This window comes from Equus asinus, chromosome 4 (genome assembly GCF_041296235.1).
Source record: "Equus asinus isolate D_3611 breed Donkey chromosome 4, EquAss-T2T_v2, whole genome shotgun sequence".
NCBI classification, from domain to species: domain Eukaryota; kingdom Metazoa; phylum Chordata; class Mammalia; order Perissodactyla; family Equidae; genus Equus; species Equus asinus.
Window position 1 is genome coordinate 25,438,298 of NC_091793.1, and position 27,953 is coordinate 25,466,250.

General features: G+C 42.1%; 1 protein-coding gene across 6 annotated transcripts in view; it reads right to left on the minus strand.

Moving 5' to 3' along the window:
• Nucleotides 1–4,472: 4,472 nt before the first annotated feature.
• HMGXB4 (HMG-box containing 4) overlaps nt 4,473–27,953 on the minus strand; it is a 32,531-nt gene continuing 9,050 nt past the window's right edge. For all 6 annotated transcript variants that reach the window (XM_014832613.3, XM_014832606.3, XM_070506989.1 and 3 more), the window contains 6 exons: nt 12,856–12,937; nt 11,825–11,889; nt 10,725–10,830; nt 10,101–10,270; nt 5,153–5,275; nt 4,473–4,652 (listed from right to left, as the gene is read on the minus strand). In XM_014832613.3, the coding sequence (XP_014688099.3) occupies nt 4,608–4,652; nt 5,153–5,275; nt 10,101–10,270; nt 10,725–10,830; nt 11,825–11,889; nt 12,856–12,937 (591 nt within the window). In that variant the 3' untranslated portion in view covers nt 4,473–4,607. The remainder of the gene's footprint in view (nt 4,653–5,152; nt 5,276–10,100; nt 10,271–10,724; nt 10,831–11,824; nt 11,890–12,855; nt 12,938–27,953) is intronic.

A 27,953-nucleotide genomic window follows, 5' to 3' on the forward strand; every position in this document is an offset into this window, starting at 1 on the left:
TCCCAGCTTTGTAATTCTAATATCTTCTTCAGCCTTGCTGTGTACCATGTTTCAGATACGTCGCCTACACATTAGATATCTGATCTATTGGCTATGTTTTTTTCTTCTAATGACATGCATTCCAAAAGATGTGATAACCACTGCTTTGGTAGTTTGGGTTATTGCAGACTGCGTTAGTATTCACTGATCATGATGCTTGTGACTTTTAAATTTGGAAGGCTAGTAAATTGGCTCTGCACAAAATTAGGATGGAAAACGTACATTAGAACTTAATCACTTCTGTATGTTAACCTGTTTGAGCAGCCATAGGGGCTGACAACCTTACTGAACAATATAAAACTTTATGGAAATCATGTACTCCTGTGCTTTTGTTTTAGTAATGTTCATGAGACCTATTAATAAATGCCTTCTGGGGCAGCCCCCTGGCCTAGTGGTTAAGTTCGGTGCGCTCTGCTTCAGCGGCTTGGGTTTGGTTCCCAGATGTGAACCTGCACCACTCATTGGTGGCCAGGCTGTGGTGGTGACCCACATACAAAATAGAAAAAGATTGGCACAGATGGTAGCTCAAGGCAAATCTTCCTCAAGCGGGGTGGGGGGGGGCAACAGGAAGATTGGCAACAGATGTTAGCTCATGGTGAATCTTCCACGACCCCCTCCCCACCCCTTAAAAAAAAAGCCTTCCCTCACTAGTCTGGATGCTCCATGAGGGCTGGGATACCATGCCTGTTTTGCTCACCACTGTCGTCTAGCACAGTGGCTAACATCAAACTTTAAATCAATCTACCTTTCAGTAATGGTATTTGGACTATAAAGGGGGTCGTATATTTAAGATGACTTTCATGTGAGGTACCCTCCATGTTTTTCTTCATTTAAGCATCTTGCTTGGTTGTATGGAGTATATTTAGCATGAATTTCTTTTGGATTCTTCCACTGACAATCTTTAACCTCCTCATGCTGGGTGGTGATTTACCAGAAGTTCTTGCCTTCCTACATCACTGTGGTTTAAAGTGATTATGGGCAGAAGATCTTGGCTTTACTGCCAAGAATAAGACAGCCATAAGTTTTATCCTTCAGGGTAAAAAAAAAGAAACAACCCACATATCCCCAACCAGGGAGTGCAGCCATATTAACTCCATACAAACAATATTATATAACTATTCAATTAGAAATGGAAGAGTGGGGATTTTGTCAACATGATAGGAATGTAAATGGCAAATATTAAGTGTAGTACAAAACTGATTAAAACTATGTTTTAAAAGTGTTTGCAAACAAGGAACAAGCTCATTTAGTAAAAAGTCTGTCTTAATTTAATTTTTCCATTTAAGTGTTTTAGCAATATTAATATCAAATGTCTTCCCGAGGGTAAAAATGTTTAAGTCCCTTAAGATTGACATATTGCATAAATGCAATGTAATCTATTATATCCTTAAAGTAGTTTTAGACAAAAATTAAGATACTTTGCCTCCAAAGTTTAAAGACACTAGGATGAGAAGAAAAATGAGGCCTGTATCATAAAACCCAGCTAGGACAGGACAGTTTAACAAGGAAAAGGTCTCAGATTGTCTCCCTACAATCAGGTTTGCTCAGGACTGTAGTGAATGGAGGATTCTGATGAGCACACAAGATTTAACTTTACAATGGCTGAGGGTAGGAGAGGCCTAGGCTTTGGGGTCAGCTGTCCCAGTGTGCTTATTCTGGTTTTCCCATTGACTAGCTGTCTAAACTTCGGAAAAGTACTTCTCCGCCTCGGCCTCCTCATTTGTAAAGGGGGATAATACTCATAAGGCTTCTGGGGAGATAAAGTGAGATGAAATATGCACGTCACTCTATAATAGTCGTTCAGTAATATGGTGGTCTCTTTCTTGCTGCCTCTCCATAAGAAGTTCCCCTTTCAATCAATCATAAAGAGTCTCACTATTTATGAATATTAACATACTGTGTTTGCACTGAATTTTTTACCTTGAAAGGTCAAATCTCCCTATATGAAATGTTCACAATACTATTAAATACTCAGCCAGACTGGCGGGCTGCGGGCTTGAAGACAGGGAAGCGACATCAACACGATTTTACAAATGGGACTTTGGATGCCTACAAAGATTAAGTGACTTAACCAACGTCATTCACTGAGTCAGGACGGTACTGAAACAGCATGAAATATGTCACATTTAAGCACATGATTCAGATGCAACCCTTGTATGAGACTGACAGACATTTTCTTGAGTTAGGCCAACACTGTAATGTACATACAATTTCATCTGCCAGAGAATAGAGCCATATTTATCAGAGCCACTGGGTTTACAATTTGCAGAAGAGAGAACATGAGAGACTCCACAACGCACAAGTTAATAGAAACAGAGTAAGATGTGTATTAGGAAAACGGCTAAGATCAGAAACTTGCTCTCTATTCCAGATGGATTTTTCTTTTTGAGAAAATTATGGTAGGATATAGTGTGAACAGACAGGTTTTATAATTTCACAGCATCTTTGGTTAGCAGCAGGGAAAAGATAGCTGAGACTGGACTACAAATATTAAAAATGTGATTTTTAATAATATAAGTACAAAATTTTATTTCTTTATACAACTGTAATGGGATTTGGATCAAACTGCTAGAATTTATTTAAAAAACAAAATAAAACAATGATATAAAAACTGCAAGAAGGTCTGAATCCAAAGTTTTTCCTCTAATAGTACCAAATACCACAAGATACAGATTATTATACAAATGTGTACAAACCTTAAATACAAATACAATAGGGTTTGATTTTAAAGGAAAACAAACAAAAAGCAGGTCCTCGTCGGGATTTCATTAATGTGTACAAATGACAATGGTAGGACTGACTTCCTTCTGTACTAATCCATGTCTTCAAGGCCCCTCCTTGATGCCTGTGTCAAACAGGAAACTTCCATGGGTACAGATGAGGGGTGGTACAGGTTCTAACACGAAATCAGACCAAGATTTCTGCTCTTCTTGGTTTTGGTTCCCAAACATTCCTGTTTCTTTCTGTTTCCCCAATTAAATCTCAAACTGCTCTGAGCTGAGAAAGGCGTTCATTCAGCAGTCAGAATACATTTAAGAAACACAGCCCCGTGATCACACTGGTGGGGAGCAGGAAGGAATTAAACAGGAGGCAGGCTGGCCGCACTGTCCTCAGGGATCTACTTTGATGCACAGTGGTGTCTAGGCCAGGGGAAGAAGGCGGTTGGCCCAGGGCTTGGTTCAGGCAGGGCGTCTCACAGCAAATTTACAAACAAGCCTGAAGTCTTCTTCGGAACTGGGAAGCAAAAGTCTGGTTCTTTGGAAATAAGGGCGACTGGGAATGGTAGCATTCCTTTTTATTTTACTTTCTTGACATTATTGAATTATAAAGATTTAGAATCCTGACATAATGATTCCTTTTTGAGGCACGATACCTTAAAATGTAGATGATTTGGAGTTTTCAGAGGAGACCAGAGGAGGCAAGGAAAGAAGGAAGGAATGACAAATCTGTATCTTCCACACGCTGTTGCTGGTGGAGGCTTTTGTTATTAAATTATATATACAGAAATTTACAGGATAAATTAAAATCTAAGAGATTTTAAAGAGTTAAATACACATAATTAAAACACATTCACACGCGCACATAAATAAACTTACATGAGAATTGAGTACTTTTTTGCAATTCACTTATGTGTGGAATGCAGAACACTGTGTATTTGCCCACCAGGAGAGCCAAAAAGATGAACCCAAGAATCAACCGGGCAAAGTTCATCTTCCACAACACCAAGCAGCTAAGCAGCAGAAGCTGCGAGGGCTCGGTGGCTAACTAGCACTGCCCATGGAAGACACCAGCTCTCAGCTCTGCAGAGCCGATACTCTAGGTCAGCTCACCAGAGACGCAGTTCAGCTGGTGGCACTGACAGCTTTACCTCTCCAAGGTGTTTACGCTGCCAGGGCTCATGTAACTCCTTGGCCCCTACTGAGGCCGCCAATGGTACCAATGATTACAATAAATTTTGAGACATGGACACCTGTATAGCAGGAATTGGAATGAACCCCCTATTAAGTTCACCGAAGCCATTGCACTAACTGTAAGATGGGAACGATTCTGTCACTTCCCACCTAGGTCACTTCAAGTTCAAAGGCTTTGTACTTTCAGTCAACTGGCCATCTTCCCATAATCTTTCCTATTACATTTCAGACTGTAAGACAGGTAAGGCAAATGGTCAGTGATGGGTCTGGAGGTACAACTGAGTTTGGAAAAAAATTACATTTTAGCTGTCCTAAAGAGATGCCCTTGGCACCCAGAACAAGCCTCCAGCCCCCAAGTTACACTGATTTTTAAGGCAGATTTATCCACCACAGGAGAAAAGAGAATCCCAAGCCCATATTCATGCCAAGGTTTCCTCTTGGCTAAACCTTTGCCATTTCATAAAATTATTAAAAGCAAAGTAGTTACAGTCCTATGTATATATTATACATTATATATATATATATATATATATGTATATATATATAAAAATTTAAAACCTACACCCAGAGGCCAGTGAAGGATCTGGAACAGTCATATATATATATACACGAACCAGCAATGGGTCAGTAAGTTTTCTATCCCACGATTCTTTGCTGTCACAGTCCAGGCATGATGTAAGCAATGTTGTCTAATGTGTTTGACTGCAAAACAAGGGAAAAAGGTTCAATTGAAGAGCACTTTACCTTAGTTCTTTAAGACATATTTCTTTACTCAGGGCAGAGAGATGAGAAAGAAAAAACCAGAGTTAGAGCAAAGGGGGCAGAATGTAGATGGCATCCTGCTGTCCGTTATGCCAGGAGCTTCTCTACTGACCTCCCCCATTAATCCTAGCAGCAAAGAGGTGAAGGCCCCTGCGCTCTCTCTCTGTATGGAGGAGCAGACAGGAACACAGGAGGCCTCGCAGCCCTCAAGGACAGCCACGCTCCTCTTCAAAGGACTGTTCTGGGACATGGCACGTTTTCTAGTTTCACCGAAAGCACGGCATGCATTCGACAATACAGTATCATGTTGCACGGGCCGATATATGCAGGGAGCACTACACGCCAGGAAGCCTTATGCGCTTGTGCCTGATAGAGTTCATTAAGGCAGAGTCTCTCTGGCTCCCAAGGGGTTTGGCCCAAAAAATCCAAGGAAAACTCACCAAGACTTGTTTGGGACAGCCATTCAATTCAGGTAGTTGTGTGGTCAGACACGCCAAGGGGCCAAGCGCACAGATAATGGAATCCAGAAGCACGGACAAACTGCCCGACACAGCCACCATGCCCTGAAAGGGAGAGTGGGAAAGGAGGGAGCCTGTCAGTGGAATCATACTCTCGCGCTCTCTCTGCGGGCCGGCTGATTTCCTCACGGGGCTCTTTAAGTCTTAGGCAGCTCTACGAAACTCGCAGCAAAAATGGAAAGTATCTGCTTTGATAACCCTGTAAGCTGTTTAAAGAGAAAACTTCTTACAATACATTCCCAGGTCTCCTTTCTATCTTCCTAAGCCATCTTTCCCTCTATGAGACCTCGGGTTAGTCCCTTAGGACTAGTATGAAAAGGCCCAGGCTTAGGAACAGTAGAAAATGCCTTACTGACTCCAGGGAGCTGCTGGGAGGCTTTGTGGAGATCGCGTATGCAAAAGCAGTTTTCTTATGAAGTCCACAAACGCAGCTCAAATGTGCTAACTACGAGAACTCCACAGCCCTATACATTACCATTCAATGTAAACATACACATACTTCTGCATATATCTCCATATAGGTGGCTTTTGATAGCTGATATCACTTTTCTGGGTTCACTCTCAAAAAGAAGTGAATTTGGTTCATTTCAAATTTTAATATCTTGTACAATTCATATTGTCTCTATCTCTGTGACTCAAAGCCATAAGAAATGAGATTGCTTGCTGCAAATGCTGCTGCCCGGCTCTCGTATAATCTGCTTCCACCAGGAGCAGTGTGCGAATGCATCACCTAGGGAGGCAGCGGAGCGCGTGGTGCAGAGAACGAGCTCCGGGTTCTCTGCCGGGTCCAGAACCCGACTCTCCCACTCACTGTTTTTCTACTGGGCCAGCTGCTTACTATGCTGTGCCTGTCAAACAGAGCACTAATAGCATCTGTGGCACGTAGGGGATTAAGTGAGATAATAGATATAAAGTGCAGTCATGCGTCACCTAACAGCGGGGATATGCTCTGAGAAATTCGTTGTTAGGCCCTTTCAGCGTTGTGCGAATATCAGGGTGTATTTACACGAATCTCGATGGTGTAGCCTACCACACACCTAGGCTAAATGGTACAAGCCTATGGGACCACAGTTGTACATGCAGTCTGCTGTTGACCAAAATGTCATTACACAGTGCATGACTGTACTCGGGATGGTGCCTGGTACATGGTAAGTGCTCACAAAGCATCAGTAATTGTTACCCTTATCGCCAGCATCTGCATCTCCGAAACTGCATTTCCGGCTGCCTGCTAGGTCTCTCCCTTTGGCCGTTTCTCAATCTCAACACGCTGGAATGAGAAATACCCTCCCCCTCCTCCTAGTGCTCCTTTCTCTGCTAAAGTCACCACCATTCCCACAACTGCCCAGTCTCCAGGCCTTGCCATGGTTGACTCCTCCTCCCCTCATCCTCCTCGTCCAATGTCTGCCCCTGTTCCCTTTCAAGGGAAGCAGTATGTCTAGGGCTTAAGAGCATGGACCTTGAGCTCACACCACCACATTCAAGCCTCTGTTTCGGCACTTAGGGGCTGAACCCCAGAGCAAATTACTTAACCTCTCTAAGTCTGTTTTTCCTTCTATAAAACAGAGGGAACAAAAACTCTGCCTTACAAAGGCTGCAGTGTGAATTAAATGAAATCCGTATGAAGCACTCTGAACCAAAGCTGCCTGAGTAAGCACTGAATGAAAGTTAGCAATTAGTGATGTCATTTCATTGCTTTTGCCCTACAGTTAATAATAGCTAATATTTTATGTCTCACTCTCCTAATGGATTACAAAAACTTGAAGGCAGGAACTATGTTCTATTCCTTGTGTGTCTGGTTTTTTTTTTTTTTTTTTTTTGGTGAGGAAGATTGGCCGTGAGCTAACATCTGTTGTCAACCTTCCTCTTTTTGCTTGAGGAAGACTGTCACTGAGCTAACATCTGTGCCAATCTTCCTCTATTTTGTATGTGGGTCGCCACCAGAACGTGGCTTGAGGAGCAGTGTGTAGGTCTATGCCTGGGATCCAAACCCGCAAACCCCGGGCCACTGATGCAGAGTGTGCAGACTTAACCACTATGCCACTGGGCCAGCCCATCTATTCCTTTTTATATCCTCCCAGTAACTACTGGTGGAGCCCTCAATAAACATCCGTTGAATTAATTCAAATCTTTGTCATATGTAGACTATTGTTATAACTTCTTCCCAATTCTGGTCTCTTTTCACTCCCAATCTAAAATAGAAGCTATTCTCAGAGAAAACCAAATGAGCCTTCTGATCACATCCCTCCCTACTCAAAAAACCCCTGCAGTTCCTGAGCAGCAAAGCACAGCAGGACACTTCAGAACGCCCAGGAAGGTGCCCTGTGACTTGGGCTACAGCTTTAACATTCAGCTTGCCTCTGCCTTATGCACTGGATGTGCCAATGTTTCATCACATTAGCAGTAAAACCCCAGTTCAAATAAAACTGAACCCCAGAACCCCAATATATAAAAGAGGTAAAAGATCTGGTTCAAGTGGGCATGGGGTCTAGAGCCCCGCCAAGTCTCCTTCCCCCATCTCTGCAGCAGACCCCCGAGGAGAAAGAGATGTAGCTGGTTCCTTCGTTTGGAACGTCTCTCCAACATCTCCACGAGACAGTCCTCCCGACCCTTTCCGGTCCAGCTGGAATACCACCTTCCTTTCACAAAGCTCCTCCCAACTCCCCCTGGCTCTCTGTTCTCTCATGCTATTCTACCTGCTTCACCTCGCACGGGACAGCAGCATGAGAACAGGGCGAGAAGTGAGGCAAGCTGGGCTCTGTCACAAACAGTTGTGTAAACCTCCAACAGTCAGTGAATTTCATGAGGCTTCAGGTATTCAATCTTTCAATGCGTGAATTGTATAAATCAAAGTTCCTTAAAGTAGAAAATGTGATTTCAGGTGGCATATAGGTGAACACCAATTATTTTGATATACATCCATTTTGATGTATATTAGAAAAAAGTTAGAATATCACAAGTGATATCGAGGATATCATTGGATAGATTCATTGAAATAAAAATATTAAGTAAATAATAGTGTAAGTCGTAGGTGGAAATTGCGAAAGTGTGAGGATACATGCAAATGACTTAAGGCTGGGGAAAAGCGGAGAGGAGGGGGAATGAGGAATGACTGCTAATGAGTATGGGGTTTCTTTCGGGGGAGATGAAGGTGTTCTGGAATTAGCAGTAATGGGTCCACAAGTCTGCGAATATACTAAACCCCACTAAATTCCACATTTTAAAAGGGTGAGCTTTATGGCATGTGTATAACATCTCAAAAAGACTGTTACATAAACAAAAAACTGGACTAGAGATCCTGCAAAATTCTTCCCCTTTTCTGGTCACTACATCTGTGTAACTCTCTCACAGCAACTGCTCAAAGGAACTGGCTTGTTTTAATTTGCTAATTATGTATTTATTCTATCTTTCCAATTGGACTGTAAGTTTCTTGATGACAGGAAATCATCAGGGAGCTCCTCAGATTTTCTGCTCCCCCAAGTTTTTGGAATAATGCCTAGATACTCAACAATATTTGCTAAAGGAAATGGAAATATGAGGGAAAATCTGGAATATGCAAGATGAGAACATTTTTAATTCTTTCTAGGAAATATAAGAATGTCTAAATATGAAAAATAAATAAAGATTCCAGAATATTTTATTCTGGAAATATCTATATCCATTCAAATAGCTGAGCCTACATAAAAGTACTCTAGCTGTTTTGACACCTGCTAAATTTTTAGAAACTAGCCAAACTAGCCAAAGAACTCAGATATAGCTTCAGCTCTTGTGGCCTTTGGCATTTTACTTGTTGAATAATAATTCAACTCCCACATAGAAGCAAGTGGATAGTTCTATATTTCTACAGTGATTTCTTAGCTTAAAAATGGCTTTAGTAGCTCAGACTGACTTTTTTGCTGAAATGTCCTATCAGGACCCAGTGGAAAACTAAAATACTATACCACTGAGTTAGCCAAGGGGATAATATGATTAGAAATTGAATATGGTAACAGAAATGGAACATGACAGCCTTGCAGGTTAAGTGGTTTTGAAATTGAAGCTTAAAAGGACAAAGATCTCCCCAGGGCACAGAGCACTGTGAAATTCAAGTGCTGAATAATGAGGGGCTGGAGAACCTCCATTTCCCTTTTTTGCTACCTATTTTCAAAAAAGTAGGAGGACCCCACACAGTGTAATCTGTCTATTCAAAACCTTACTGGAAATGCACAAAAAAATTCAAACTCTCTTACAAGCATGAGTGATCAAAACTTTCATGGGATCTGTACTCATTTTTTCCATTGCATTTTCTCTCTCTCTTTTTCTTTTTTGGGTGAGAAAGATTAACCCTGAGCTAACATCTGTTGCCAATCCTCCCCTTTTTCCTGAGGAAGATTGGCCGTGAACTAACATCCGTGCCCATCTTCCTCTATTTTATACGTGGGACGCCTGCCACAGCGTGGCTTGATGAGCAGTGCGTGCATCTGCGCCTGGGATCCGAACCTGCAAGCCCAGAGCCACTGAAGTGGAGCGTGTGAACTTAACTGCTATGCCACCAGGCTGGCCCCTCCATTGCATTTTTAAAAAAATAAAAATAAGTAACAGGGTCATATGTCAATTATATCTCAATAAAACTGGGGGAAAAAAGTTATAAGGTATTCTAATTTCTTTTTGTGCAGTTGTTTCAACAGGATGGTATTAATGTAAACTTTGAGAGCTAGTAGACAGATTCCAAATTTCTGAATGCTTCTATTACCACATGTGTCCTTTATCACTGCGTCCTGAACACCTGGCATAATCTAGCATACAGTAGCTGCTCAATGAATATATGTGGGATGAGTGAACAGAGTCAAACGCTATCAGCAGCTGGAGTCATGGTGCTGACAGTTGTGCTCACCTCAGTTTCCTGCAGGCGGTGTCCAATGAGGCTTAGCGACTCTCCCAACAGCTGCAGATGAGCAGCAACATCAATGGGCTCTGTCTCAGGCGATTTGGCTGGCGAGGCTGGTAACAGCATGGTGGTGGGCGGGGACTTCTTTTGGGGTGACAGTACTCCTGCAGAGGAAGCTGTGAACAGAGACAAAATAGAGAGATAAAGCTTGCTTATGGCCTTGAACACCACAAAACTGTCCTTCCTGAGTTTCCTTTAATGAGCTATACCAGGGATTAGCAAATCTATGGACTGTGGGCCAAATGTGACCTGTTTTTATATGGCCTGCGAGCTAAGAATAGTTTTACATCTTTAAATGGTTGTAGAAGAAACAAGGAAGAATATATGACAGAAAATGCACATGGCCTGCAAGGCCTAGGTATTTACTCTCCGGCCATTTACAGAAAAATTTTGCTAACTTCTGATTTATGTTTTCCAGATTTTTTTTGCAACCTATAATATTCAGTAGTAATAGTTGGATATCGATCTGCTCCTAACATAGGCTGCTCTCCCAGTTTCCTAGCAAGGAAGCAAAAATGAACAGTGCTCTAGGGGAAAGAATCCAAAGCAGGAGAGGGATGTGCTCATCACCTTTCACTTTCACGGCCCCTTCTGAGCTGGAGGCTTTTCTCTTCACTGTGGTAGCTTCTGCTTTGTTCTGTTTGTGTTGCAGATACTGAGCTTTCTGCTTCCAAATCTGCAATCAGATCAGAGCAAAATAAAATAAAATAAAAAGGCCACAAAAGGGAAAGAAGTCACGAAGAGGAGAATGAAGAAAGGGCACCGTGGAGGGGCAGGCAGAGGGCTAATGTAACTTTCAAGCTGAGGGTCAGTGAACAGGCCTCAGACGGGGGTTACAGCCGGATCTCAGTGAGGCCCACAAACATTCCGCAGTGCTAATGGTCAGACCTCAGCACTGATTTGTAGATCACTCTACGGTTGAAATGTAAAATCATGGAGTAAACACCTGGCTCAGTATAATGTCCATGCGGTTTAAATATTTATTCTAATGTGCTGGTGGGCAATACCAATAGCAGGATAACACTGACACAGAAAACAGAAACTAAAGATAATCTACCTGAGTGGAAAATATTTTAGTTATTTCACCCAGAAGAGCTGTGCCTTAAAGCAAGATGGTAATTCTAATTCCTAGACCACATTCATACCACCCAATTGGAAAGCGACTATAAGTGATTCAGACATGACTATTTGTCATTGTCTTCTTAGCTTCCTGACAGTAGGGTACACTCCTTGGTAGTGGTTGATGAGGATGCTGACCTGGAACCTGGTTACCTAGTACACGTAGTCTCATGTTTTTATTATTTGCAGTAACTACGAAGTGGATGACTTCCATCAGTTCACAGACCAAGGATGATGAGGAGGTGTTTGCAGCAAAGGGCTCTGACTTCAGATTCTCCGTTAACACTTTAATCACCGCCCAAGTTAGGTCATCTTGGCTCAAATGTAATGTTGTTGCAAAAAAACTAGATGAGGTTAGAAACACAGCCTCTTGCAGCTAAATCCTCATCTAGAGTAAACTGACACCAACCAGTGTTAACGCCCTCTGTTAAACCACTTCCCACTGATTTGTAATTTTTTTCCACTGTTTTCAGTGTTTGCCTGGGTGGTCTATAGGAAAACTGCACATTTTATAAGCAATGAAAAATGTGTTTGTAAGAAAGTATACTTACTAGTTTGTCCTTTTCTGGCAATTGCTTCCACACCTCAGCCAGTTTTTTACTAAGTTCCCCAAAATCTGGCATAAAAAGAGTAAAAAATCCAATACAGTAAAGGTTTAACTATCAACAAAACAGAAGATTGATGAGAGCAAAAACTGGAAAAACGGTTTTGAAAATCAGATTTAGATAGCACAAGGTTCTTCCAGAAAACCAAGCCCCATCACTCTTCCGGGTTCTTCTGTAGGGGAGGGGCTGTTCTGGTGGTCAGGGGACAGGCGCCAATTCTCACACATCTACTCGCCAGGGATTTCTTGCTTCAGCATCATTCTGCTGTCTTTGAATTTGGTCCCACGATAGGGCTCATCAACTCAGGTTAAAGACAATACGTTACGGAAAGTTTGATGAAAGTTGTTAGATTTTTACCGAATTTCTGAGACCTCAGAACCAAAGACAGATTTCTCTAGTGCAACTCAGAAGCTGCTCCCCAGAGTGTAACGCTGCCCTCCCATTTGTAAAGCAAGGACAGGCTTTACAGAGCACGCCCATGTCTTCTGTGGTACTTCCCGTGTGCCTCACACCCACCGCGAGGAGAAGTTCAGGAAGCTGTTCTCCACCTCAGGAAAGGCGGTCTGCAGAGTTCAGTGCTTGTCCAAGGTCTGTGGACCCTCACTGACGTCTCAGATAGAGACAAATATGAACACAAGTCATCTCACTATAGCTCCACACCCAGGCGCAGTTTAAGGAAAAGGTCCACTATAGGATCTTGAAAATAAACAGCCGCATATTTATGTACTGTGCTTTGTAATATGTACTTTTACTGTTTTCCACTTTACCAATTTAAGAGATATAAATAAAAAGCATATCTCTTTTATGGATGGGGTGAACTAAGACAAAATCTAAAGTGATTTGAAGAAGCAAGGAAAGAAATTAGGTTTGTGTTCCTTTAATACTACGGGAAGAAGTTGCCTGCTGACTGGATTAACTGCACTGCTTCAGAGATACAAACAGAAAGTAAAAACACTAAAGATCAGAAATGTTCTTACCGATACCCGGATGGTCAGCCACAATGGTCACACGATACTCTTTACAGAACACCTGGTAGGCCGACATGTTCTTCTTTTTTGGCTAGTGCCACATAAAAATAGAACAGGATAAGACTTAATTAGAACACAAGTTGAGTAACCCTGAACCTATGGTAAGAAAATAGAAAAGGCTTCTATACTTTTTCATCAAGGAGAGAGTTCTAAACTACTAACCAGTTTCCCTAAACAGGATAATTAATTTTTAATCCATTGTACTTATCACTCAGAGATGTATATTTTATCAGTTTTACTTTTAGAACGTAAAATCCACATGCTCAATTATGTTTATATGTTTCAGGGTGTTCCAGCTACATGATAATTATTTGTAAAACTCTTCATTTTTCCTACATACAATCCCATGTTATATATTCTTTCAGAACAAGGTGATAAGAAAATCTTAACCTCTCCTGGGATGTCATTTTCCTCATCTTTGAAGAGAACCACATAACTTCCCTTTAAACTTGGGGCAGAAAGCCAGAGTCAAATCTATGTTCTTTTTGTTCCTCTGGTTTTGATTTCTAATCTTCTAATTTCCCTGATCCTGCTTTTACTGTCACTTGTAGCTTATCATTATTTTATTATTCCCAATCTCGTGGTCCAAGGTGAGAAGTAAATAAATAACTGAAGACAATTCTTTGGTAGTCAGCGTGAGGTGAACCTCTTCCACTCCAACAAACTGCTGTGTACTACTTGAAGCACGTTATTCTTCACTGTGTTATAACAATTCTAAAAGCAATGCACGATTTTTGAGAAGCAAAATCAAATATGCTTTTAAAGCCAGTTCAATGAGGGATATAAAAACCAAAAGACTATTACTATGCATTCCACATTGCAACTATCCATAGACTGGGGAAAAAAGTTAAGTATGTCTACCTGAAAAGATGCATTAGCTATAGCATCCGTCCAAACTTCTCATTTTGAGGATGGGGAAAAGGAAACTCAGAACCGTGACTTGCTTGGGTCCGACAACTAAGCGAGTTCTAACACCAGAATGACTACAACCCAGGCCTGACTTCCAGGGGCATGTGTTATGGGCCAAAGAAGTAAAATATGTTGCTTCCTTACAGAAAAAGTTACTATTTAAAAAGAAAAGATTATCCCTTTATAATCTTTTTCCAATAAACTGAGAAGTTTTCAGTATGGCTTTCCTTTAAAACATCCTCTGTAAGTGTCACAATATGAATGATCAGCTCTCCATCCCCTCCAAGACAGTCCTTTCTGCCCCACGGTAATTTAATGACAGAAATGTCTGGGGCTCCAAAAGCTACTGGGAACTTCTGTTTGCTTCAAGAGTCAGATTTTATGACCAAAAACAACCCAACAAACAACACAGTTGTGTCTCAAGACGTCAGAGCTGCATCTCATTTTAAACTAAGCCTGATCAAACACTTCGTTCACCTGACAGTTCTTAATATAGCTTTCATAAAATAACTACTCTCACAGGCCAAAGACTGGCTGAGACTCATGGCAATAACAAAGCTTGTTTAGAATTCCTTTTGCAATTTTGAGGAATGGAAACATTCCTGGAACACCTTCCAAAGGAACTGCTTTGAATGAGAGAGCTCTTCTTCAGATATAAAAATTGCAGTATGTTTGTTATAAATTTAGCTTCAAAATTTTAAACTAATCTTTTAAAACAGCTTATCCATAGGCCTGACATTTACTAGAGTATATGGTGAAAGAACAATTTGTGGAAGTCTGTGCAGAGCCAAATCTTTCTCAAGTATAGAATCAATCTCACTGCTAAATATCGAGAACATTAGAAAGACTGTGTGCTTGAGGGATTTCCCAGCTCCTTTGGCCATATTATAAAACGTACAAGGAGTCTGAACAACGTTTTCTCAAACATGAGATAATACTGTAAAAGGTTAATGCACCCTATTCCACGAGGCTATCTATAGCTGTCACACCAAATCAAAACTGCCTTTATGAAATGAATCACAGCTCTTGGCCAATATACCAGATCCAAATCCACACACTGAAGCAAGGGGTTCCTCTTATAAAGGACTTTATTCATGCTTGTAGAAAATAAACTAGCAATCATGGAGTACATGGAGCAGGCATAGCGAGTAGCTAAGAGAATGCGCTCAAAGCCCAGATCTTATGCTAAGGTAATTATGCAGCACAAAATAGTGGAAAGCATACAAAATTTAAAGCTTAAAGACCCATCATCTTTTCCCAGCTTCATCTTATACTAATTATTTGATCCTGAATAAAACATGTGAGAAGTGGATAGCTCTTCTGATATGTGATATTAAAAGTATTTCAATGGCAAAGAAGGAGAAGCAGAGAATAAAAATGAAAGGTTTCAAAGGCAACACAAAAAAGTAACCTATCAAAGCACTCTGCCATTTATTTATTAATAAATATTTATTAGAGTGTCCACTTCAAGCCAGACATTGGGACACAGCCAAAATCAGTCAGTCTGACAGACAGGACAGAGTAATACGTCATCACAATGAAATGTGCTGATACTATAGGCAAAGTATTGGACGCCACAAGAAGACGTAATAGGAGCACCTCACCTAATTAGAGTCAGAGAAAGGCTCTGGAGGAAGTGACATTTAATCCAGACCTGAAAGCTGGGCAGAATCAGCCAGATGAAGAGTGGTCAGGAGTGTTCTTGGCAGAGGAAACAACACGTGGTAACACTCATCAAAGAGAGGGGAGAGATCATGTTAGAGAAGCAGGCAGAGCCCAGACTGACGCTTCGTAACCTCTAATAACCAGCATGGACCCTACGGGAAAGAAGTGATTCAAGTACTCTAAGCAGGATGTTACACGGTCAGGTTCCCTTTGGGACTGTGGAGAAGGGACTGGCGAAGAAGACCAATCAGGGGCCACAGCAGTGCAGGCACGGATGAGGACGGCCAACAGCCATGACGGGGGGGGGGGGGGGGGGGTGGTGGCTGGAGAGAAGCAAATAAATGGGAAAGGAGGGGAAGTGACAGCATTTAACAGAGAAAGTGTGACAAAATGGAAAGAGCCTACCTGGGCTTAGGAGGCCAACAGATCTAGGTGAGAATCCTGACCATACCATTTACTAGTTACACGATTAATTCATTTCCGAGCTCTAGTTTCCCTGTAACACTTGGATAACACCATTTTACTCAAAGGTGGGAATTAATCCAACAGTGTTCAGCATTTCAGTAGGTACTCAATAATAATATTTCTGTGGTGGGCAGAATTCCAAGACAGCTTCCAAGATTTCTGGCCCCTGGTTTACAAGCCCTTTCTAATTCCCTCCCCTTGAGTGTGAATACGATGGGCTAGAACTCCCATGAGTAGGCTATGCTATGTGGCAAAACGGATTTTGCAGATGTAATTAAGGTCCCCAGTGAGTTGAATCTGAGTTAATCAAAAAGGAGACTACCCTGAATAGGCCTGGCCTTATCAGGTGAGCCCTTAAAAGAGACAAGATGCAACAGCAGACACTCTCCTCCTGACCTTGAACTTGAAGAAAACAAGTTGCCAGGAACTCTACAACGGCAAGGAACTGAGTGCTGCCACCAACCTGGAAGAAGACCTCTGGCCTCAGACGAGAACCCGGGAGAGGACCTCTGGCCTCAGACGAGAACCCGGGAGAGGGCCTCTGGCCTCAGACGAGAACCTGGGAGAGGACCTCTGGCCTCAGAGGAGAACCCAGGAGAGGGCCTCTGGCCTCAGACGAGAACCCGGGAGAGGGCCTCTGGCCTCAGACGAGAACCTGGGAGAGGACCTCTGGCCTCAGACGAGAACCCGGCAGAGGACCTCTGGCCTCAGATGAGAACCGGGCAGAGGACCTCTGGCCTCAGATGAGAACCCAGGAGAGGGCCTCTGGCGAAGGCCATGATTCAGTCGTGCGAGAGCCTGAGCAGAAACCCACTGAGCCTACCTGGACTTCTATCTCCAGAACTGCGAGATAAATGGGTGTTGCTTTAAACTGCTAAATTTGTGATAACTGGTTATGCTACAATAGAAAACTACTATGAGTTCTTTTCTATTCCCTCTGTTTTCTTCAAAATAGAAGTTGTGGTATCTGGGGCTGGCCCCATGGCTGATTGGTTGGGTTCATGCACTCCGCTTTGGGGTCCCAGGGTTTGCCGGTTTGGATCCTGAATGTGGACATGGCACTGCTCATCAGGCCACGCTGTGACAGCGTCCCACATGCCACAACTAGAAGGACCCACAACTAAAATATACAACTATGTACTGGGGGGCTTTGGGGAGGAAACAAAAAAAAGAGGAAGATTGGCAACAGATGTTAGCTCAGGGCCAATCTTCTTCACCAAAAAATAAAACTTAAAAAAAAAAGAAGTTGTGGTACTCAAAAAGCCAATACAAGCTTTTTTTAGAATAGAAATTTTCGTGAAGGAGGAAAGGGTGAAATCATTTGACCTAAACCAGACAAGGAAAACAGCAGCATGGTCTGTACTTGAGCATTTCATTTAAATAGGAAAGGTCCTATTTTTACTATTCTTCCGGTGCAGCCAGTCCTGTGTAGAGGTGTCACAGGGAGCTCTGGGTGCAGCATCTCCTTTATCAATTTAGTAGCAGCCTCACATCCCACAATGCTTAGGTGTTCCAACCAAGCCGCCCTCCTTTCAAATCTCCTTTATTTGGCCAAGATGCAATGGAGTGGCACCACACACACACCAGTTTACTTAAGTTCTATGTTCGGCCATTTGAGTGACAGGGGCGAGAGAGAAAATGAGTGCGTGCGCGAGAGCGAGCACACACCATGGATTGATTATTCTGGGTGATCCCACTTTAAGAATCTATTCCTCGGGGGGCTGGCCCTGTGGCCGAGTGGTTAGGTTCGCGAGCTCCGCTGCAGGCGACCCAGTGTTTCGTTGGTTTGAATCCTGGGCATGGACGTGGCACTGCTCATCAGACCACGCTGAGGCAGCGTCCCACATGCCACAACCAGAAGGACCCACAACGAAGAATATAGAACTATGTACCGGGGGGCTTTGGGGAGAAAAAGGAAAAATAAAATCTTAAAAAAAAAAAAAAGAATCTATTCCTCAGAGCAAGTGCGACAGAGAGCATAAATCTGTTTTCTCCAGACAGTTCCTGTATGTCTCTCTCAGTGTGCGCAACTCACTACCCAAGTGTGAGGCCAATGTTTGTTGCTAACATAATTAAAAATAATAAAATCGTGGCTCATGAACATATTCCAATGACTTCATCTGGTGTCGAAGAGAGAAAAATCTAGCTGCATTGTGCTGATGTTCTGTTGGACTCAGAATCTGTCAGCCTTCACCATGGAGCCTTCCTAAGGAATTTTCAAGGGAAACTCTGACTACTTAGAGTTTTCACCCATGTGCTGACCTTAGAACCTAACCATTGTGCAAGATGCAACTCCAGTCTTGTGGACCTAAAGTTTGAAATTCAAAGTTAAGGGTTAAATTTTTTCCAGGGCTGGACAACTAATCTTTGACAAAGGAGCTGAGGGCCTACAATGGAGAAAAGAAAGTCTCTTCAACAAATGGTGCTGGGAAAACTGGAAAGCCACATGTAAAAGAATGAAAATTGACCATTCTTTTCCACCATTCACAAAAATAAACTCAAAATGGATCAAAGACCTAAAGATTAGACCTGAAATAATAAGTCTTCTAGAAGAGAATATAGGCAGTATGCTCTTTGACATCAGTATCAAAAGGATGTTTTCAGACACCATAACCCCTCAGATGAGGGAAACAATAGAAAGAATAAACAAATGGGACTTCATCAGACTAAAGAGCTTCTTCAAGGCAAGGGAAAACAGGATTGAAACAAAAAAACAACCCACTAGTTGGGAAAAAATATTTACAAGTTATTTATCCGACAAAGGGTTAATCTCCATAATATATAAAGAACTCACACAGCTCAACAACAAAAAATCAAACAACCTGATCAAAAAATGGGCAGGGGACATGAACAGACATTTCTCCAAAGAAGATATACGGATGGCCAATAGACACATGAAAAGATGCTCATCATCACTAATCACCAGGGAAATGCAAATCAAAACTACACTAAGATATCACCTTACACCTGTTAGAATGGCAAAAATAACCAAAACAAAAAGTGACAAATGTTGGAGAGGTTGTGGAGAAAAAAGAACCCTCATACACTGTTGGTGGGAATGCAAACTGGTGCAGTCACTCTGGAAAACAGTATGGAGATTTCTCAAAAAATTAAAAATAGAAATATCTTACGACCCAGCCATCCCACTACTGGGTAACTATCCAAAGAACTTGAAATCAGCAATTCCAAAAGTCCCATGCACCTCTATGTTCATTGCAGCATTATTTACAATAGCCAAGACGTGGAAGCAACCTAAATGTCCATCAACTGATGATTGGACAAAGAAGATATGGTGTATATATATACAATGGAATACTACTCAGCCATAAAAAAGATAAAATCGTCCCATTCACAACAACATGGATGGACCTTGAAGGTATTATGTTAAGTGAAATAAGCCAGATATTTCTCTGTATGACTCCACTCATAGGTGGAAATTAAACATAGAGACAAAGAGAACTGATTGGTGGTTACCAGGGGAAAGGAGGGGTGGAGGGAGGGCACAAAGGGTGAAGTGGTGCACCTACAACATGACTAACAATAATGTACAACTGAAATTTCACAAGGTTGTAAACTATCATAATCTTAATAAAAAATAAAAATAAATAAATAAATTTTTCCAGAGCACAGACACTTCTAAATTTGTAGTTAGAAATACACAAATAGGGGCCCGCCTGGTGGCCCAGAAGTTAAGTTCGCATGTTCCACTTCTCTGCAGCCCTGGGTTCACAGGTTTAGATACTGGGTGTGGACATGGCACTGCTTGGCAAAAAGCCATGCTGTGGTAGGTATCCCACATATAAAATAGAGGAAGATGGGCAGAGATGTTAGCTCAGGGCCAGCCTTCCTCAGCAAAAAGAGGAGGATTGGCAGTAGTTAGCTCAGAGCTAATCTTCCTCAAAAAAAAAAAAAAAAAAGAAAAAGAAATACACAAATAATGGGTGATGTCTATACAGCCAAGAATTACTTAACAACAGGGATACATTCTGAGAAATGTGTCATTAGGCGATTCTGTTGTTGTGCGAACATCGTAGAGTGTACTACACAAACCTAAATGGTATATCCTCCTATACTCCTAGGCTACATGGTATACGCGGTCCATCCTTGATGGAGACATCGTTATGTAGCACATGACTGTGTATACAAACCATTTCCATGTGATTCTAAATGCAAGGCCAGTATTTCCACTCTAGACTCTTTCTTGAAAGAAAACATACAGTATTGCAAGTGAATCACAGTGGTTACATCTGGAATAACATGGACTTCCTTTTAATAAAATGTTGATATTTTGAAAACTTGGATACTTATTAGTAGCAAGAGACTTGCAACAAGTCCACTTACTAAGTGTAACTCATAACATTGTAATTTTACAGCCAGAACCTCCTTGTAAATGTTTGATCACATATGTTACAGTTTCAAGACCTTTCAAAGAACAACTTGTTGATGCTCTTTTTTTTTTTTTGGAAGATCAGCCCTGAGCTAACTGCTGCCGATCCTCCTCTTTTTGCTGAGGAAGGCTGGCCCTGATGCTCTCTATAAAGCAGTCATGCTTAAGTCTTTTGGGTCATAGAACTCTTTGAGAATCTGATGAAAAGCCCTCTTCAAGTCCATCCCTGACTCCAGTTTAAGAACATTTTTAAAAAGGTAAAACATCTGGGGGTTAAGGCAAAACAACTTATGAAGCTTAAAAATAAAACATGGCTTTCTTTTGCTGATGACAGGAACCCAATGTCTCCATTGCTATTAATATTGTGTAGGAGACAGCGTTATAAAAGCTTCACCTGCAGAAACCACTTAAACCTCCGAACAACCCTAGGAGGTAAGCTCCCTCCTTACTGCCATTTGAAAGATGAGGAAACTGAGGTCAACTCATGTACCTAGGGAGTGGCAGGGCCAGCTTCTGAACTCGGTCTGCCTTTGGAGTCCGTACTCGTGAGCACTATACCATCTGATGCTCTTCTGAGCGAACTTAACTGAGATCCCTAAATCTGCTGGCTAAAGGAAAGGGTGCCAGAGAAGTAAGGTTTTCACACCAGAGCTTTTATGTTCACTAATCTGAACGGAAATCTTTCTAAAATGTATTCTAAACTTCTGCCATCTCTTATAATACATCACTGACTATAATTTAAACATCTTCCGGTATCGTGGAAAGAGCGCGGATTCCGCAATCAGAAAAACCTGGGATCCAATTCCTGTTTTGCCACCAAGCAGGTGCATGTCCCAGGGCAGGCTACTTCACTTCTTTCAGCTTATTTCTGTGAAATGGAGATGAAAATACCTACACCTCATTGGGTTCTTCGAAAAATTCACTGATAAACTAGAGATAAAAAATTTACTGCAGTGCTTAGAACTTATTAAAAACTCTGTAAATATAGCTATTAATGACTGTAATTTGCCAGTTCCTACTCAGCTCTACTGCCCCTCCCTAGAAGGCGGGCCCTGCCTTCTCCATGGTTACTCTTAACCTCCTGGCTTCACGTCAGTCACACGGACTCCTGGTGGTTTCTGAACATCCTAGACCCTCTCGGACCTGTGCCTTCACACGTGTTTTTCATTCCTGACTGAATGCCAACCCCTCATTTCCACTCGATAATTCCGATTTGGTTCAGGTGACACCTCCCAGATGCTACACGCTCTCTGAGAGCTGACACTGTCTTATTCGTCTTTGTGTCCACAGCACCTGGCAAGTACCTGGCACAACATAAGTGCAGAATGTGCACTGAATGAATGACAGTCTCAGAACTGAGTGTGGAAAGGGCACAGTGTGCACCCATTTGCATCACCTCATCTGACTGTCACAGCACCCTTGCAGGGGAAGTAGGCTGGGTACTAGTTCGCTGTTCTAGGAAGAAAAGAAGAGGGTCACAGAGGTCACGTGCCTGTCTCCAGCCAATGTTCCTTCCCCCAGGGCCTGCGGAGTGCTCCAATGAGCTGTAGGAAACTTGCTTTAGAACATCTGCTTTTGCTCCCTAGCGACTCTGTCTTCTTTCCGGTTCTTAACTGTTTTCCAAATAAGTGCGAGAATTGCGAAGTTTGCTTCCCATAAAGGTGGTTGTTATACTAAAAACCAAAACAAAACCACAAAAACCTAGTCTCCTTGCCTAGTCTAATATGTGAAATGAGTGGTTGAAAAACCAGTTTTAAAAAGATGTTTTCAAGTCTATTTATACTTTTGAAGAACTCAGGACGAAAGCAACAGTAATTGGAACAGCAGCTGTTTCTTCAGCCATGCCCTGTGCTAAGTGTGTTACACGTATCACCCAATTTAGTCTAAATAACCCCACTTTACAAACGGCCAGAGAGGTGAGGACACAATCTCAAGAGAAGAAAGCTGGTAAGCAGCAGACGGGAACAAGAATCCAAGCCTGCTGAACTCGAGTCCAGGCTTTCAGCTACTTCATCACACTCTGCCTCTTCCACTTAAAAACAACATCTAGGGGCCGGCCCCACGGCCGAGTGGTTAAGTTTGTGTGCTCCGCTTCAGCAGCCCAGGGTTTGCTGGTTTGGATCCTGGGCGTGGAACTACACAGTGCTCATCAGGCCATGCTGGGGCAGTGTGCCACACAGAAGAACTAGAATGACCTACGACTAGGATATACAACTATGTGCTGGGGTTTTGGGGAGAAAAAGAGGAAAAAAAAGAGAAAGACTGGCAACAGATGTTAGCTCAGGGCCAATCTTCCTTACCAAAAAGCATACCTAAAAAAACAAACAAAACAAAACCCCAACAACATCTTTATGGCTCAATAGGACAAACCTCAGATACCCGCACACTATATTGGTTTCCTTTAGCCTAGAACCTTCTTTTAGCTTTGTCAAAGGTGTATTATAACACTGGGTGATCATCTCTCAAGGTTTTAGAAAGGCATGTGGTATATGCTTGGGTTAAAGAAAGCTGTATTAAAATTTGGGCTTCATGTCTTTTCTTCTCAGCTTCTTCCTCTCTCAAAAGGGGCTCACGATACCTACCAATGAAGACCGGTATGTATGTAAAATGCCTAGGAGAGCCTGGCACGCAGTAGGCGTTCAATGGACGGTAGCTACTGTCACCACCTACTGCCATTGTCATTCAACTTCAATTTACCCGAGAGAGAATTTATGTAATACCACCAGGAATCTAGTTCTATCTCAGAATTCAGTTTATTAGAAGATCAACAACAATGCCTGAGTGTGCCCAGCACTAGGCTACCTGGCCCAGCCTTAGGTTGCTTAGAAGAGATGTGAATATTCTGGAAACATACAGATAATGGAAGGCATGCCTCTGAAGCGGCATCACAGATATTATTTTGAGTGGTAGCGAATGGGCTTTTATTGATTGAGTAAAACCAAAAGTAAGGCATGTTACCGTATCCCGCTCCTCTAATGTAAAGAGAGCTTCCACTCCAAGGGATGCTCTTTAGGGGCAGATCATCAAGATATCACCATACGATTCTCTATCCCCCCTTAGGAAGCAGGATTCAACAACAAACAAAAAAGCAAAGAAATTCAAAAAACCAAAAAAAACACTCCCAAAACAAAACTCAACACTGAAAATATTACATATTGGTCAAAATTCTCCAGGAAGAGTTCCACCCTGCTGCCTTTGCTTCTCACTCTTCCGTGACTCCACCCATGGGCTTCCATTCCTCTCCACCACACTTGAATCCTTGGCCTCTCCAGCAGGAGACCAGTCTGTTCTTGAAACTGTCCCCTCATCTCTGGGACACTGGCCCTCTCTGGTTTCTCCAACAACACAATTGCCCTCCCTCCTTCTTCAGTGCCCTAACGTCACTGTTCTACAAGATTCTGCTCTGGGCTCATTCCCTCTCATCCATTCACTTTTTTCATTTATTGCACATGAACGCCCGATTTGCAACCCGTTTCAACTATTCTACTGAATTCTAGTTCCTGCATTTCCACGACTCTCTGGAAATTCCCCCGAGATGATGATTATAAACTAACATTTACTGAATGCTCACTAATGTGCTGAGCATTGTGCAAAGCTCAAACTCCCAAACTTTCTTGGTTCATGGTGTCAACGTGGGTTTCATACAGTACTTGCTTTTTATCACAGCAATCACAGAAAAGTTAGCTTCAAAAAGATACGGCATTATTAAAAGGAACGTAACATGATTAAGATGTTGAAACTGTGAATTACTTTGAGCTAGCAGTTCATAAGGTATCTGACAGATGTCAAGTACTGCTGTTTCTCTTGAAAGTGTCGTCTATTTAGAATATCCAGTGGTGCCCGTGTGTTTGCTGTGGCACCCCAGAGGTCCCTGGCACATGGAGGCCCTGAGCACGTTTAAGTTTATTACCTCATTTTACACTAACAATCCCATTGAATAGATCTATTAATGTCCCTAACTTACAGATGGAGAAGTTATGCAACTTGTCCAACATCACATAGCTTGTAAGTGGTAGAACCAGGATTTGAAGCCAAGTGGTCTGGCTCCATAGCCCACTCTTTTAACCACTTAGATATGCTGAATCTCTTGATGCTTACTTATACCTTAAAATCTTAACTTTTCTTCTTCTCCCAAACCAGCCATTCTTCTTGCTTCTCTATTTTCATTACCATCCCACAGCAGAGCACGCGAACTTAACCACTCGGCCCCGAGGCCAGCCCCTTCATTACCATCCTGGTCACAGACTCTAAAGTAGAAGGAGCGCACAGAGGCCTTCAGCACTCCACCAGCTGCCTCTCGAGTCTCTGCTTACCACTGGATGAGGGAACACCATTCCTGAAGCATTCCTTTCTTCCTCTAGGCACATGGTTAGAGAGTTCTTTTTTATACCGAAATAAAATCCAGGAAAGGCCATTTCTTACAGCTCACAGGTGAGGTTTAAAAAACAAGGTATAAAACTCAAAATGGATCAAAGACCTAAAGGTAAGACCTGAAACCATAAGGCTTCTAGAAGAAAATATAGGCAGTACACTCTTTGACATCAGTATTAAAAGGATCTTTTCGGACACCATGTCTTCTCAGACAAGGGAAACAACAGAAAGAATAAACAAATGGGACTTCATCAGACTAAAGAGCTTCTTCAAGGCAAGGGAAAACAGGATTGAAACAAAAAAACAACCCACTAATTGGGAAAAAATATTTGCAAGTCATATATCCAACCAAGGGTTAATCTCCGTAATATATAAAGAACTCACACAACTCAACAACAAAAACTCAAACCGCCCAATCAAAAAATGGGCAGGGGACATGAACAGACATTTCTCCAAAGAAAATATACGGATGGCCAATAGGCACATGAAAAGATGCTCATCATCGCTGATCATCAGGGAAATGCAAATCAAAACTACACTAAGATATTACCTTACACCCATTAGAATGGCAAAAATAACCAAAACAAAAAGTAACAAATGTTGGAGAGGTTGTGGAGAAAAAGGATCCCTCATACACTGTTGGTGGGAATGCAAACTGGTGCAGCCGCTCTGGAAAACGGTATGGAGATTTCTCAAAAAATTAAAAATAGAACTACCATATGACCCAGCCATCCCACTACTGGGTATCTATCCAAAGAGCGTGAAGTCAGCAATTCCAAAAGTCCCATGTACCCCAATGTTCATTGCAGCATTATTTACAATAGCCAAGACGTGGAAGCAACCTAAGTGCCCATCAACTGATGACTGGATAAAGAAGATACGGTATATATACACAATGGAATACTACTCAGCCACAAAAAAGGATAAAATCATTCCATCCACAACAACATGGATGGACCTGGAGGGAATTATGTTAAGTGAAATAAGCCAGATAGAAAAGGACAATCTCTGTATGACTCCACTCATATGAGGAATTTAAACATGTAGACAAAGAGAACAGATTAGTGGCTACCAGGGGAAAGGGGGGGTAGGGGTGGGCACAAAGGGTGAAGAGGTGCACCTACAACATGACTAACAAACAGTAATGTACAACTGAAATTTCACAAGATTGTAAACTATCATAAACTCAATAAAAATTAACTAAAACAAAAAAAACAAAAAACAAACAAACAAAAAACCCAAGGTATATGTCCCATAAATATTTGTTGGATAAATAAATGATTAAATTCAGAATATGACTACTTCAGGTTTTTTGGAAAATCACAATCAAATACTGATTCATAATAAGGTTTTTGCCATAAACTAAAACTCACTTTTCACTAGCAATTGCTAGCCACATGGGGGGATTATAAATAAGTCCCTACCCTTAAGGAGATTATAATTTTACTTTCCAAGGCACCCAGGTTCAACACCCTAAGGGACGTCTTCATACTCATTTATGTTTCTGGCTCCCCAGATCCAGCCCAGTTGCCAGATCTCGTCAGTTTTTCCTTCAGTCTCTCCTGAATCTGTCTCTTCAACTTTCTCTCTCTCAGGCATTACTGGCCTCGGACTACAATAACCTCCTGAGTGGTCTGTCACAACGCTCTCCTTAGTCTAATCCACCTGGGGATAGCTCTTATCATTTTTCCCTTAAATTATCATTTAGAGCACATCTAAACCCTGCTCATAACCCCAAAGTGCCTACTGCCAAATCCTTTATTTTGGCATTGAGAATTCTCTACAATTTGCTCCCAATCTACCTTTTCAAAACTGTTTTCATCCAGTCATTCATTCATTTGACATACAACATAAAATGCTTACCAAGGACACTGAGGAGTTGAAGGCAATATTAAGGTGACTAAAACAGTCTCTAAGGAGCTAAAACACCGAGAAGGAGCTTATACTCTTTACTAGGGGGAGAGAATATGTACAAAGAGAACTCCAACATAAGGAAGAAAATCAGTGCAGTCAGAGAGTGCGAGCAAGGTGTTGTGGGAGTTCAGAAGTGAGATCTGACTGGAGGGTCAGATGTCTCAGAAGAGGTGGCATTTGATCAGGTCTTGAAGGGAGGGCAGAGCTTCCGTCTGTGCGAAGGGAAAGCAGGTCGCTGCAAAGAATGAGCGGAGGAATGGAGGCGAGGATGTGCGGGAAACAAGTTTAGGTTCCTCACAGTGTGCGTAAAGCAGACTAAGAAGAGGCAGAGCTGAAGAGGTTTAGGGCTAAATCAGACAATTATGAAGCCTTGGCCAAGGGTTTGGACTTGTGACACTTATTCATTCAACAAGTATTACTGACCATCCACAGCAGGCCAGACTGTGGGATAGGTACCAGGGGTAGAGTGGAGAACGAGACAGACAGGATCCTGGGCCTCCAGAAGCGTACAGGCTAACACAGAGGCAGTGAGGACCCAGTGAAGATGCTGAACAGAGGACTGTCCTCATTGACGTGCAACTTCAGATCATTCTGGCATCAACCCGTAAGATTGATTGCATGGGGGAAGAAAGGGAGAGGAGGCCATTTATTACAGTAAGCGCAGGAGGGATGCGGTCCAAGACAGCGGCAGCAACAATGGAGGGCACAAAGGGGTGGAAGCTATTGAGGAGGAGGACTATCAGCCTTAACACCTGAGTGGAAATAGTCAGAAGGGAGCAGGGAAGAGGCAAACGTGAGAGTGAACCATAAAAAAGCGAACCATGAGGTTGGAAGAAAATCAGAAGAGTGGTTGTCTCTGGAGATGGGGACTGGGAATGGCTGTGCGGGCTCTGTGGGATGATGGTAACGTCTCTATCTTGATAGACGTTTAGTCACACAGGGGTGAGCATTTATCAAATCTCATCAGACGGTAAGCTTAAAATTTGTGCATTTTATTATATGTAAATTTTACCTTAAAAAAGCCCTGAAAATGAATATTGAGCTTAAGTTAATGACATGCAAGCTGAAGAGTATAGGAGTGAAGTGTATAATATCCACAGCTTACTTTGAAATACATTAAAAAAGATAAGATGGATTGATGGATGGATAGATGTATGATAAAGCAAATGGCGAAATATTGACTGTAGAATCTCAGTGGGTGGCATATGGTGTTCACTGTACAATTCTTTGAACGCTTTTTGTTTGAAAAATTTCATAATAAAATGTAGAGAAAAACAATAAGCACACAGTCTTGAGCTTGGGTTGGTGGGACATGGGGAATACAGGAGACGCAGGA